A 15,550-nucleotide genomic window follows, 5' to 3' on the forward strand; every position below is an offset into this window, starting at 1 on the left:
GCCTCATCCTCCCCTCTGCTCTACTTGTCAGGGATTATGATCCTGAATACAGCTGATAAGATCTTCAGCTGAATCTCTGTAGGAAAGAAACCATCATAATGAACTAATGAAAGGTATTTGGGAATATATGTATAATAAAGGAATATTTAAGTATTTTCATTTTCTTAATTTCCGGAGAACTTCTTTAAGGACTCCAGTTTCTCGTGAAACAAATGTAACACAATATTGTGACGTGCTATCAAATCCCTTCGCTGTTTGCACTTCAGAACACAGCCACTAGGTAGGCGCACAAGGCTACATATAGGAGAGATATCTCGCGACAGAATATTGCAAAATCATGATGTTTTAAAAAGCTGGAAATATGCCACACATTTCAGGATATGTTGAGCCAAGAAAAAAGGTAAAGAAGGACAGAACGGTATAGCTATATAACTGTAAAGCTGCTCTCTCATTTTTCACATGCTTGATACCTTAATTAAAATAAAGTAACAGTTCACTTATTTTACTGTGTTTGAGGGGTCCTTTGACAGGGGAGTGCTCTTCTCTACCATTGTTCATTCCAAGGCTGGCAATAAACAAGAACTAAGAAAGATGTTGGCCAAAGGATCTTTTGGTTAGCTGCTATCCTCCCCTCCTGTTCATACAACATGTTTAAATGCACTTTCTCAATTTGGTTAAAGATACCTCAGATTATGCAAATACAAAATGACATGAGCAGTTGATGGTTCCTCAAAATTTAAAAATGTCTGTATAGGCTATCCTGGGACTACTGACTGACAGTTATATTCTGTGTTCTTTATGAGGTGAAAGCCTACGCCATTTGGCTGTTATGTATTATAAAATGCTATTGCTAATTTTCTTAAATGATAAAAAATAGACTACAAAATAAATTTTTATCTCCTTTGTGCAACAGTGAGAACAAACAAAACAGCGTGTTTCCTGCGGTTCTGTCCGTTTGTGCTGCAGGCCTGGTGGCTGCTGCTGTTTTCTTCATCATTAGATATAAACGAAAGAGGAATTCAGGCAAGTATGAAAAAGTATTGATTTGATACAGATGGTTTGTTAAATATTAATATCAATATAAACACTTTGTTCAGTTATTTTACAATCTGGAAACTGATTCTTTTTGTTCCTCATTACAGTAACAAGAACCACTTTATTTGCCCACTAATTTACAAGTATGGGGGTTAACAAAGCTCTAGACTAGAGTTATGGAGTGTATTAAAAATAATCTTTTTGGATTCAATTTAAAAAATACACTCATTGACAAAAAACACACCAAGAAGTAGTTGTTGGAATAGAATGAAATTTTCTACAGTATGTATAAATGTAATGATGATATACCGTATTTTTCGCCCTATAAGACGCACCAGCCCAAAAGACACACCTAGGTTATTGAGGAGGAAAATAAGAAAAAAAATATTTTTAACCAAAAGGTGTGCTTTTGGTGGGTTTTGTCCCTGTAGTGAATGACCCTCAATACAGGGGGTGGGGGTCGCATCTGCTTTTATAATGACAGCGGGGCCCGTGCAGTGACTGTATTCTACTACACGGGCCCCGCTCACTGTATAATCGTATCTGTAATAGTTAATTTTGTATATACAGTCATGTGAAAAAATTAGGACACCCTTTGAAAGCATGTGGTTTTTTGTAACATTTTTAATAAAAGGTTATTTCATCTCCGTTTCAACAATACAGAGAGATTAAAGTAATCCAACTAAACAAAGAAAACTGAAGAAAAGTCTTTTCAAGATCTTCTGTAAATGTCATTCTACAAAAATGCCTATTCTAACTGAGGAAAAAGATAGGACACCCTCACATGTATTCCCTCTTAAATTGGCTCAGATCTCACACAGGTATATCACACCAGGTGCACATAATTAGTAGATCGTTACTCTGCATGTTGAATGAGGCTTGCCCTATTTAAACCTCAGACATTTAGTTTGGTGTGCTCCTGACTGTTGAAGTGAAAGTGAGCACCATGGTGAGAGCAAAAGAGCTGTCAGAGGACTTCAGAAAAAAGATTGTAGCAGCCTATGAGTCTGGGAAGGGATTTAAAAAGATCTCAAAAGATTTTGAAATCAGCCATTCCACTGTCCGGAAGATAGTCTACAAGTGGAGGGCTTTCAAAACAACTGCCAACATGCCCAGGACTGGTCGCCCCAGCAAGTTCACCCCAAGAGCAGACCGCAAGATGCTAAAAGAGGTCTCCAAAAACCCTAAAGTGTCATCTCGAGAACTACAGCAGGCTCTGGCTACTGTTGATGTAGAAGTACATGCCTCTACAATCAGAAAGAGACTGTACAAGTTTAACTTGCATGGGAGGTATGCAAGGAGGAAACCTTTGCTTTCCAAGAGAAACATCGAGGCCAGACTGACATTTGCCAGAGATAAAGTTGACAAAGACCAGGACTTCTGGAATAATGTTCTTTGGACAGATGAGTCCAAAATTGAATTATTTGGACACAACAGCAGAGGACATGTTTGGCGTAAACCAAACACAGTATTCCAAGAAAAGAACCTCATACCAACTGTGAAGCATGGAGGTGGAAGTGTCATGGTTTGGGGCTGCTTTGCTGCAGCAGGACCTGGTCAGCTCACCATCATAGAATCCACGATGAATTCTACTGTGTATCAGAAGGTGCTTGAAGAACATGTGAGACCATCAGTTAGAAAATTAAAGCTGAAGCGGAACTGGACCATGCAACATGACAATGACCCAAAACATACTAGTAAATCAACCAAAGATTGGCTGAAAAAGAAGAAATGGAGAGTCCTGGAATGGCCAAGTCAAAGTCCAGATTTGAATCCCATTGAGATGCTGTGGGGTGACTTGAAAAGGGCTGTACGTGCAAGAAACCCCTCAAACATCTCACAGCTGAAAAAGTTCTGCATTGAGGAGTGGGGTAAAATTTCCTCAGACCGATGTCGAAGACTGGTAGATGGCTACAAGAACCGTCTCACTGCAGTTATTTCAGCCAAAGGAGGTAACACTCGCTATTAGGGGCAAGGGTGTCCTATCTTTTTCCTCAGTTAGAATAGGCATTTTTGTAGAATGACATTTACAGAAGATCTTGAAAAGACTTTTCTTCAGTTTTCTTTGTTTAGTTGGATTACTTTAATCTCTCTGTATTGTTGAAACGGAGATGAAATAACCTTTTATTAAAAATGTTACAAAAAACCACATGCTTTCAAAGGGTGTCCTAATTTTTTCACATGACTGTAATTGCATAATCAGTGCCTGTATTACTTACAACTACAAGCACTCGGTAGGTAGCAGAGAGGAGGGAGGAGGCAGGCCGGGAGGACGGGCACTGGCAGCGTGAGTCACCACATCACGCGCCTGCGCCACCCACTTTATGAATGAAGCAGGTGGCGCAGGCACGTGATGTGGTGACTCACGCTGCCAGTGCTTGTCCTCCCAGCCTGCCTCCTCCCTCCTCTCTGCTACCTACTGAGCGCTTGTAGGTGTAAGTATTACAGGCGCTGATTATGCAATTATATACATAATTAACTATTACAGATATGATTATACAGTGAGCGGGGCCCGTGTAGTAGAATACAGTCACTGCACGGGCCCCGCTGTCATTATAAAAGCAGATGCTGGCCCCCAGCCCCTCCTCCCTCACAGCTGATACACCCGCCGCGCGGCATCGCGGCGGGTGTATCATTGAAAATTCTTCAAAATCAACAGCATTCACCCTATAAGACGCACTGCTATTTTTCCCCCACTTTTGGGGGTGAAAAGTGCGTCTTATAGGGCGAAAAATACAGTATGTAAATGATTATAATATAATAGCAAAAGGCAGGGGCGTCGTTAGGTCAAAACATTCGGGGCTTGAGCCCCGGATGTTTTGTCCAGTGCCCCGAATGTTATGCTGGCTCCACCCCCCTTGTACTTGTTAAGATACTTGCAGGCTGCGCGGGCATGAGTTCAGTCACTTCTGTGCGCAATCCCGTCCTGCAGCGTGTGATCCTGCGATACCCGCCGCTGTAGCTTATGGGTCTCGTGGAATCACATGGCGCAGGATGGGATTGCTCACCGAAGTGAATGAAGTTGAACTCATGCCCATGCAGCCAGCGGAACAAGTATAAGGGAGATGAGGGGATGATCTGTGGGGTTGCCCAGACAGCTAGGCCCTTCACAGTAGTTATTAACCCCTTTCAGCAGTCCCCCCTTCACTGAAGGGGAGACTGCTGAAAGGGGTTGGGTTAATAACTACTGTGAAGACGGGACTGCTGAAAGGGGTTAAAGTACAAGGGGGTGGGGGGATGATCTGTGGGGTTGCCCAGGCGGCTAGACCCTTCACAGTAGTTATTAACCCCTTTCAGCAGTCCCCCATTCACTGAAGGCAGGACTGCTGAAAGGGATTAATAACTACTGTGAAGGCGGGACTGCTGAAAGGGGTTAAAGTACAAGTGGGTGGGGGGATGATCTGTGGGGTTGCCCAGACGGTTAGGCCCTTCAGAGTAGTTATTAACCCCTTTCAGCAGTCCCCCATTCACTGAAGGGGGGACTACTGAAAGGGGTTAATTACTGTGAAGGGGGACTGCTGAAAGGGGTTAATAGCTACTATGAAGGGCCCCCCCGGCGATGGGCGCGTGTGTTCATGGGGTGGGGCGTGCCTTCACGGGGGGCATGACACAGTGGGCTTGTGCCCCGGATGTTTTCAGACCCTAGCAACACCCCTGGCAAAAGGATATGTTTATTGGGGAAAACTGAACAATTGAAAGGCGGCTCTAGTACACTATTGGACCACTTCTAGCCTGGATACAAGTTGGGCATGGAGGCATATAGGTTCTGTATGGTATCCTGCAGAACATTTGCCACAGATGTGGCAGCTGGGCCTGTAGATCCTGCAGGCTTGTAGGTTGCAAAAGCTGACATCCCAGTTAGTCCCATATACGGTATGCTAGATTGGCAATAAATCTGGTGACTTGGCAAGGATGTAGTACAGTCTGGATGAGACACTCCTGGGAAACCCCTGCTGTTTGTGGGTAAGCATTACCATGCTGAAAATGCCTGTTGGCAGTCCTGCCATGAGAGTCAAAACATGTGGCCAGAGGTACCTCATATCACTCTTAGGGGTGACTGACTGTTGCATGTGATGGCTCCCCAGATCATCACACCAGCAGTTGGGGCAGTGTGTTGCTCCAGAGCAAGATTGAAGTGCTCACCATGAGCCTTCCATACTCAAACCCGACCATCACGGGATCTCAAACAGAACCTGGATTTGTTGCTAAAGACAATGCAAATCCAGTCCATAACAGTCCTGATTTCTTATTCACAACACCACTGCAAACAAAGGAGATAGTAGCTGGCGGCCAATGGCAAGACACGTAACGTTTTCTTTTGCTAAAATAGCTGGTCAGAGACATGGGTGTGTAAAGAGAACGCCACCAGTGTCTAGTTACTTGTGCTTGTTGTTGAATCAAACAATCCTCTACTAGTGGTCTGTCTGGGTCAGACAGAGCCTGTTGGCTGTACTGTACTGCTCCCAACACCTCCGAACAGCTAGGTCAGAACCGCCTAGATGGTGGGCAGTTTATCAAAATGACCATACTGCTTCTCTCAAGTCAATGCCTTGCCCACTCTTAAAGTCTGTCAACTGCGGCAGAATGTCTTCAAGTGTTTCATGGAGGCCTGTCTAGCAGTCAACGATCTCTCACCAAGAGGTACACTACCCAAAATTAGCCTTTGTGGCAAGACCAAGTGGGTAATTTATTAAACAGAAATATGCCTCAACTAGTCGTATTTCTGGTGCAGATTGCGGTGCAATGTCCTTTACGCTGCAATCTGCAACTTCTCCCGGCTCACTCCAGGTCTAAAAAAGTGGACGTGGCATGGGTAACTTTCTATGCCTGGTTTAGGAGTAGAAAATAGTCTAAATGCAAGGCCTCTTGCACACGAACGTTGGGTGCCTGTGGTCATATTGTGGCCCATATACGGCGGGCCGTATCATGGATGCGGACCCATTCACTTGAATGGGTCCGCAATCATGGAAATGTGGAACGGAAGCATGGAACGTAACCCCACAGAAGCACTACTTGTTCTATTTTTTTGCTGTGCGGACGGATCACGGACCCATTCAAGTTGGCAATGGATCTGCCAAAGTTATAAAGAGGCCGCCAGTTCAGGGCTTCATTAAGACCAGAGTCTAAAACTCTGATCTTAATAAATGTGCCGCCAAGTGTCTAATCAGACCACACCTATCTGCATGCCAGGTTTTCTGGCAATCCAACATTTTTATCCATAGGAACTACTGCTGTTATAGTCTCAGGATTCTTCAGAGTGACCAAGGCTATCACAAGGAATGAACGGCTTCCCCCTATTGCAGCACATTGGAGCTGTTCGGGCCCTGGGAGCAAAGTTCTCTTGTGAAAAGCTGTCTCAGATGCCATGATCACAATTAACCATGCCATCTGAGGGGTTAAATATCTGTGATCAGCATTATTTGTGTTCACAGACATTAGCCCCGTGGATTTTCTGTGTGAAACAGCAGAAACCAAGTGGAGCAGGTGCCATCATTAAATGGCCGACCAGCGATGTACATGTACAGCACCATTTGGGAAAGGGTTAAAGGTAAAGCAAAAATTCTTTTTTACTGCAGCACATTTGCTTATCCTATGAGCCTCAGTTTCATTATCTAAACATTTGCCCCAAGTGTTCTCCTTTCGCTCAGAGCATTGTTATGATTGTCTAATAAAAGGGGTTTTCCAGACTTAACTAATTGATGACCTACACTTAGGATAGGTCATCAATAGCCAATAGTGGGCTCTGGAACCAAGAACCAAAACTACACAGCTCCACCCACTGCACTGGTTACTGCAATCCTTTATTGCAAATGTTCAATGCATGCAGAACCTAAAGTTGGCCATACACATAAAACAGATGTTGGTCACTGCATTGTTTAGGTAGCAGCTTTCTCCCCGACCTCCCCATAAACACACATGCCTGGGAAAGCAGCCTAGACATTGACTGATTTTTTTACTCATATTAGTGTGGTCAATATTTAAAATTGTCCCATTTAGGAAATCTATAGAGGATGCATAAAATCATGCCAGAATCAAGAATCAAGAAGTTGACAACTGATCATCCTGTGCTTGGTAGAGTTACTGTATATGTAGACATGGAGTGTATACAATGTGACCATGTGGATTTGGAGTACTTATGTGCATTTGGAGATGAGGTGTCATAACTAGGAACCACCCTGTAAGAGCTGCTCTCACTCAGGCACGATAAAACGTTTCAAGCAGGAGCCACTAGAAGGGGCAATGTTTGGCTGGCCAAGACTCCTTTTTGGCAGGGCTGTCACATGTCCTATCAAAATGTCTAATTATTTTTGACTGTACCCATTTTTGAGCTATTATTATATGTAGATATTTGCAGATAATATACTAATACCAGATAATTACAGTAACAACAATTTTTCAAGGTAGAGAAACTTTGCTCTCCTACATCTATCACTGTATGAGCCATCTCTAATGATAGATACTCCTTGGTCTAGACAGCTACCAATCTGCCTACCCCTTTAATAGTGATGAGCGGCAGGGGCAATATTTGAATTTGCGATAGTTCACGAATATTTGGTAGAATATTCACCATATGTTCGCAAATTCGAGATTATTATCTTGATTTCGAAAATCGGCAATGTAATATTCGTGTAAAGCGCTTGCAATACAGGCGTGGGTCACTTTTGCTGCATTTTCCAAGCTGCTAGAGGTTTTCTGAGACTCGAGAAAATTGTTGGCACAGCAGAACATAAAATTTATATGCAGACAGAGTGCTCCAATATATTTGCAATTTGCAATTGTGCTAATTGGCAATGATGTGTATATTTTGGCGCAATACGTGAAACTTCACATTTTAGCATCTCGGACTGCATATTACTGATTGGTGCCCTATGTATTGTTGTGACATCACAGCACTATGTCTGTAGCATGTATGTATGGACAGCAGAACCTATCAGCTACACTATATCACTATCTAACCTACACTGACTATCTCCCACTAACTATCTGTATTATATATATATATATATATAAGCTAACTAACTATCCATCCAATGTAATGAGTGGAAAGCACAGAGCACAGCAATGACACTACTTCTCACTCAGAACATAAAAAAACTGTAGAAAATGGCTGCCGGGGAGGTTCTTATATAGTAAGGGGTAGGCAACTTTCCTATTGGTTGCTAGGGATGTTGTTAAGCTCAGACAAAGACATTGCAGCCTTCTCATTGGCCCACAAGCAAGAAGCAGGGAGGGATCATGGGTTCAGATGAAAAGAAAATCTAGAATATTCAAAAATATGAATATATATCACTATATTCTAAATAATCGCAAATTCTTGAAGTGCCAATATTCGCGATTAATATTCGCTATTCGAATATTCGTTCCCAACACTACTATTTAATTCAGATGAACTAATTCTAACTGTGAAATATGTTAAGTTGCTAAGGATGATTGCATTTGGAGTTTACTATCATTGATTTGTTATGTTTTTTTTCTCCACATAATGCAGATTTGGTTTCTATTGGAAGCTACAGGACTAACATAAGCATGACTGACCTGGATAATGGTATAGGCAAGGACAACCCTGCTGTAATTGGTACGCAGGAAACTGATATCAGCAACTCAAAAGGTAAGAATTAAAGAATTTAGGCAAAGTTCATAACTACAACATAGTAGTTACTGTCTGTTCTGTTAAAGGGGTTGTCCAGTTTTCTCAATAATATAATCTGTTATGCTCAGTTTGACTTCATTCGATCATCTGTTATCTTTATCTGTCTACAGAAAAACACCCCCATAACGGTATTCAGTCGGCGCAGGCGCACTGAGAGGAGGACGCTCGCTCGGCCGCTCCATCCTCAGTGCGCCTGCGCCGATGACGTCACATCTACACCCGGCGCAGGCGCACTGAGGATGGAGCGCCCTCCTCTCAGTGCGCCTGCGCCAACTGAATACCGTTACGGCACAGGCGCGAGATCTTGATAGCAGACAGGGCCAGCCAGAGGATGTTCGCACTTGCTGGCCCTGTCAATCAACATGCGGAGGGGGCGTCTTTATGATAGGAGGATGCGGCTGCTACCAGCAAGTAGCCGCCCTACTTGCTGGTAGATAGGTGATTTACATATTATAAAAGTACGTTTTATTCATGATCTACTGAACCAAAATGACTAATAACATTATGTATTCATATATCGATGTATAGGGATTATAAGGAGCAAAAAGAAAAAAAAGTGGGGTGACAGAAGCCCTTTAAGCTAGAAATACAGCTATCATTTTCTGGGTTTTTAAAAACACCCTTTTGGGGCAAAATACACAATTTTACAGCCCTTGCTACATCTGCAAGTGTGAAATTCAAGGGTTATCTATTGCTATCATATTCTGTTATTAAACAAACACCCATTTTGGGCAAAAAACTTTTTTTTTTTTTTTTTTTTTTTTTTTTTTTAAAAGAGTTTATTGGGAAAATTACAAAACAGCAAAATTTTTTACAACCCCTCAATTGTTAATGACCCAACCAAATGTAGATAAATATAAATATAGTCAGTTCATCTTTTAGTTGCATTTAGAAAAAACCCTCCCCTCCCTCCCCCCTAGTCTGTGGTGCGTCAAGGTAGGACCCCCATAAACAAACCAACATGACCTCAGTTAGTCAATCTTCCAGCCACCCCATATCCTATTCCACTGGTCCTCAACTTCCCTCCGTTTATATATGATTTTCTCGTAATTTTTTACCTTATCAGTTAAATTTATCCATATATTTATGTCTGGAGTGGATCGGGCAAACCAGGTCCGACTAATCAGAACTCTAGCCAACATCAATATTCTGCTCAGAAAGATCTTTTGATACTTGTGATTTTTTAATTTGGAAAAGTCATTAAGCACGAATACATGAGGTTCAAAAGGAATTCGAATTTTTAATTTATGGATAATACAATTATTAATACTATTCCAGTATTTTACAAGTTCTGGACAAGTCCAAACCATGTGGAGGAAGTCTGCTCCTACAATATCACATTTGGGGCAGTTGGATGTGGCTCTCAACCCGCATTTATTCATCCATAGGGGAGTAATGTATAGTCTATGGGAAATGTAAAATTGTATTAGGACATGGTTAAAGTTCTGGGATACTGAAGTCAGATTCCCAAAAATATTCTCCCACCCTTCTACTCGCAAGTGCGGGCAGTCCGCTTCCCATGCTTTTTGTCCTGGTGATTGTGTATCGCTAAACCGTGCCTTAATTAATAACTTATATATATTAGAAATCTTTATTCTAGAAGGTGTACCCCCTACCCAATCATTCAAAAAAGATAAATTATCTATTTCCAGCAGACGTTTATCGTCCAAACTGGATAGTACAGATCGCAATTGAAAATACCTAAACCATGAGAGATTTCTTATATTATGTGTCATTTCTGTAAAGGATTTAATTTCTCTATCTTTAACTACCTGTGAAATATATAATATTTTATTCTTCTGCCAAAAAGTGTCAGCTGCAATATCATCTAACCTTTGTAAATAGAAATTATGCCAAAGAGGCGTAAATGTGAGTGAACCCCCAATCTTCAACCATGTCCTAGTTATACCCCACACTTTCAGGAGTAGATTTATAGTCTCTTTATATCCTTGCTCATAGCTCTTCAAAAGCCCGGATTCCAACAAGGTAAAAATATTGTTATGAGCGTGGCTAGTTACCAGCTTCCCCAGGAGTGCACTGTCCTCTGATTCATAGCACCTCAATAGCTGGGCTGCAATAAAATACCCTTTAAAGTAGGGGAGATTTAAACCCCCCCACTCCACTGATTTATATAAGTATTCCAGCTTAATTCGCACTCGCTTTCTTCCCCATATTAAATCATTAATTATTCTTTCCATGAGTTTAAAATGTTTGTCTTGTATCCAAGTAGGTGTATTCCTGAGCACGTAAAGAAATTGTGGTAATATCACCATTTTAACTAGTGAAACTCGATCAGCTCTGGATAGGGGAAGTTTCAGCCAGATTCCTATTTTAGCTCTGATCTTTACCATTATGGGGATCAGATTGAGTTGTACAAAATTTTCAACCCGAGGCGATATAGTCAAACCCAAGTATTGAATAGTATCAACAATATCCAACTGTGTAGCAGGAACCTCCTTTTGTGGCAGGGGATCTATTGGGAGCAGACTAGTTTTTGCCCAGTTTATTCGGAGACCAGATACCTCACCAAATGCGTTAACCATTTGAATAATCCTAGGAAGAATGATTTCCGTATGATCTATAAAAAACAGGATATCATCTGCATATAGTGAGATGCGGTCCTGTGTTCCTAGGGTACCAAATCCTTTAATCTGGTCATCCTGCCTAATGGCCAACGCAAGGGGCTCGATATAAATATCGAATAACAGGGGAGATAGTGGGCAGCCCTGTCGGGTGCCTCTGTTTAGATCAATACTAGGGATGAGCGAACTCGAACTGTATAGTTCGGGTTCGTACCGAATTTTGGGGTGTCCGTGACACGGACCCGAACCCGGACATTTTCGTAAAAGTCCGGGTTCGGGTTCGGTGTTCGTCGCTTTCTTCGCGCTTTTGTGACGCTTTCTTGGCGCTTTTTGAAAGGCTGCAAAGCAGCCAATCAACAAGCGTCATACTACTTGCCCCAAGAGGCCATCACAGCCATGCCTACTATTGGCATGGCTGTGATTGGCCAGAGCACCATGTGACCCAGCCTCTATTTAAGCTGGAGTCACATAGCGCCGCCCGTCACTCTGCTCTGATTAGCGTAGGGAGAGGTTGCGGCTGCGACAGTAGGGCGAGATTAGGCAGATTAACTCCTCCAAAGGACTTGATTAACTGATCGATCTGCAGCTGTGGATCATTGAGCTGCTGATCCTCAATTGCTCACTGTTTTTAGGCTGCACAGACCGTTTGTCAGTCTCATTTTTCTGGGGTGATCGGCGGCCATTTTGTGTCTTGTGGTGCGCCAGCACAAGCTGCGACCAAGTGCATTTAACCCTCAATGGTGTGGTTGTTTTTTGGCTAAAGCCTACATCAGGGTGAAGCTGTCACACCAAGTGCATTTATCCAGCAATAGTCTGTTCATTTTTTGGCCATATACAAAATCAGGGGCAAGCTGCGCCTGTCACCAAGTGCATTTAACCCTCAATGGTGTGGTTGTTTTTTGGCTAAAGCCTACATCAGGGTGAAGCTGTGACACCAAGTGCATTTAACCAGCAATAGTCTGTTCATTTTTTGGCCATATACAAAATCAGGGGCAAGCTGCGCCTGTCACCAAGTGCATTTAACCCTCAATGGTGTGGTTGTTTTTTGGCTAAAGCCTACATCAGGGTGAAGCTGTCACACCAAGTGCATTTAACCAGCAATAGTCTGTTCATTTTTTGGCCATATACAAAATCAGGGGCAAGCTGCGCCTGTCACCAAGTGCATTTAACCCTCAATGGTGTGGTTGTTTTTTGGCTAAAGCCTACATCAGGGTGAAGCTGTCACACCAAGTGCATTTAACCAGCAATAGTCTGTTTATTTTTTGGCCATATCCCAGTCTAATTCTGTCACTAAATCCATACCGGTCACCCAGCGCCTAAATACTAGGCCTCAAATTTATATCCAGCTAAATCTGTCCCTAGTGCTGTAGCTGGGCGAGTTATTTAGTGTCCGTTCAAGCACATTTCTTGTTCTGGGTTGAAATACAATTCCCAATTTAGCAATTTCATAATTTAGTGGTTCCTGCTATATCAGAGCTATTTGAAATCTATCCCAAAAAGGGTATATAATATTGAAGGTGCACATTGGGTCATTCAGAATAACTTCACACACACCCGCTACTGTGTATTTCCAAGTCTAATTCTGTCACTAAACCCATACCTGTCACCCAGCGCCTAAATACTAGGCCTCAAATTTAAATCCCTCTAAATCTCTCGTTACCCACCGCTGTACTGTTGTTGCTGGGCAAGATATTTAGTGTCCGTCAAAGCACATTTTTTGTTCTGGGTTGAAGTACAATTCCCAATTTAGCAATTTCATAATTTAGTGGTTTCTGCTATATCAGAGCTATTTGAAATCTATCCCTAAAAGGGTATATAATATTGAAGGTGCACATAGGGTCATTCAGAATAACTTCACACACACGCTTCTGTGCATTTCCAAGTCTAATTCTGTCACTAAATCCATACCGGTGACCCAGCGCCTAAATACTAGGCCTCAAATTTAAATCCCTCTAAATCTCTCGTTACCCACCGCTGTACTGTTGTTGCTGGGCAAGATATTTAGTGTCCGTCAAAGCACATTTTTTGTTCTGGGTTGAAGTACAATTCCCAATTTAGCAATTTCATAATTTAGTGGTTTCTGCTATATCAGAGCTATTTGAAATCTATCCCTAAAAGGGTATATAATATTGAAGGTGCACATAGGGTCATTCAGAATAACTTCACACACACGCTTCTGTGCATTTCCAAGTCTAATTCTGTCACTAAATCCATACCGGTGACCCAGCGCCTAAATACTAGGCCTCAAATTTAAATCCCTCTAAATCTCTCGTTACCCACCGCTGTACTGTTGTTGCTGGGCAAGATATTTAGTGTCCGTCAAAGCACATTTTTTGTTCTGGGTTGAAGTACAATTCCCAATTTAGCAATTTCATAATTTAGTGGTTTCTGCTATATCAGAGCTATTTGAAATCTATCCCTAAAAGGGTATATAATATTGAAGGTGCACATAGGGTCATTCAGAATAACTTCACACACACGCTTCTGTGCATTTCCAAGTCTAATTCTGTCACTAAATCCATACCGGTGACCCAGCGCCTAAATACTAGGCCTCAAATTTAAATCCCTCTAAATCTCTCGTTACCCACCGCTGTACTGTTGTTGCTGGGCAAGATATTTAGTGTCCGTCAAAGCACATTTTTTGTTCTGGGTTGAAGTACAATTCCCAATTTAGCAATTTCATAATTTAGTGGTTTCTGCTATATCAGAGCTATTTGAAATCTATCCCTAAAAGGGTATATAATATTGAAGGTGCACATAGGGTCATTCAGAATAACTTCACACACACGCTTCTGTGCATTTCCAAGTCTAATTCTGTCACTAAATCCATACCGGTGACCCAGCGCCTAAATACTAGGCCTCAAATTTAAATCCCTCTAAATCTCTCGTTACCCACCGCTGTACTGTTGTTGCTGGGCAAGATATTTAGTGTCCGTCAAAGCACATTTTTTGTTCTGGGTTGAAGTACAATTCCCAATTTAGCAATTTCATAATTTAGTGGTTTCTGCTATATCAGAGCTATTTGAAATCTATCCCTAAAAGGGTATATAATATTGAAGGTGCACATAGGGTCATTCAGAATAACTTCACACACACGCTTCTGTGCATTTCCAAGTCTAATTCTGTCACTAAATCCATACCGGTGACCCAGCGCCTAAATACTAGGCCTCAAATTTAAATCCCTCTAAATCTCTCGTTACCCACCGCTGTACTGTTGTTGCTGGGCAAGATATTTAGTGTCCGTCAAAGCACATTTTTTGTTCTGGGTTGAAGTACAATTCCCAATTTAGCAATTTCATAATTTAGTGGTTTCTGCTATATCAGAGCTATTTGAAATCTATCCCTAAAAGGGTATATAATATTGAAGGTGCACATTGGGTCATTCAGAATAACTTCACACACACCCGCTACTGTGTATTTCCAAGTCTAATTCTGTCACTAAACCCATACCTGTCACCCAGCGCCTAAATACTAGGCCTCAAATTTAAATCCCTCTAAATCTCTCGTTACCCACCGCTGTACTGTTGTTGCTGGGCAAGATATTTAGTGTCCGTCAAAGCACATTTTTTGTTCTGGGTTGAAGTACAATTCCCAATTTAGCAATTTCATAATTTAGTGGTTTCTGCTATATCAGAGCTATTTGAAATCTATCCCTAAAAGGGTATATAATATTGAAGGTGCACATAGGGTCATTCAGAATAACTTCACACACACGCTTCTGTGCATTTCCAAGTCTAATTCTGTCACTAAATCCATACCGGTCACCCAGCGCCTAAATACTAGGCCTCAAATTTATATCCCGCTGAATTTGAATACAATACATTGGGCCAAATAATATATTTGTTGTTGTGGTGAACCATAACAATGAGAAAAACATCTAGTAAGGGACGCGGACGTGGACATGGTCGTGGTGGTGTTAGTGGACCCTCTGGTGCTGGGAGAGGACGTGGCCGTTCTGTCACATCCACACGTCCTAGTGTACCAACTACCTCAGGTCCCAGTAGCCGCCAGAATTTACAGCGATATATGGTGGGGCCCAATGCCGTTCTAAGGATGGTAAGGCCTGAGCAGGTACAGGCATTAGTCAATTGGGTGGCCGACAGTGGATCCAGCACGTTCACATTATCTCCCACCCAGTCTTCTGCAGAAAGCGCACAGATGGCGCCTGAAAACCAACCCCATCAGTCTGTCACATCACCCCCATGCATACCAGGGAAACTGTCTCAGCCTCAAGTTATGCAGCAGTCTCTTATGCTGTTTGAAGACTCCGCTGGCAGGGTTT

The 15,550-nt window shown here is 42.2% G+C and overlaps 1 protein-coding gene across 1 annotated transcript in view; it reads left to right on the forward strand.

Annotated features, from left to right (window-relative positions):
- Positions 1–15,550, forward strand: part of LOC122933396 (polymeric immunoglobulin receptor-like) — a 276,468-nt gene that overhangs the window by 213,975 nt on the left and 46,943 nt on the right. The window contains exons 8-9 of the mRNA XM_044288366.1: positions 914–1,023; positions 8,525–8,644. Coding sequence (XP_044144301.1) covers positions 914–1,023; positions 8,525–8,644 — 230 coding nt within the window. The remainder of the gene's footprint in view (positions 1–913; positions 1,024–8,524; positions 8,645–15,550) is intronic.

Source organism: Bufo gargarizans, chromosome 3 (genome assembly GCF_014858855.1).
Source record: "Bufo gargarizans isolate SCDJY-AF-19 chromosome 3, ASM1485885v1, whole genome shotgun sequence".
In the NCBI taxonomy this organism is placed as follows: Eukaryota; Metazoa; Chordata; class Amphibia; order Anura; family Bufonidae; genus Bufo; species Bufo gargarizans.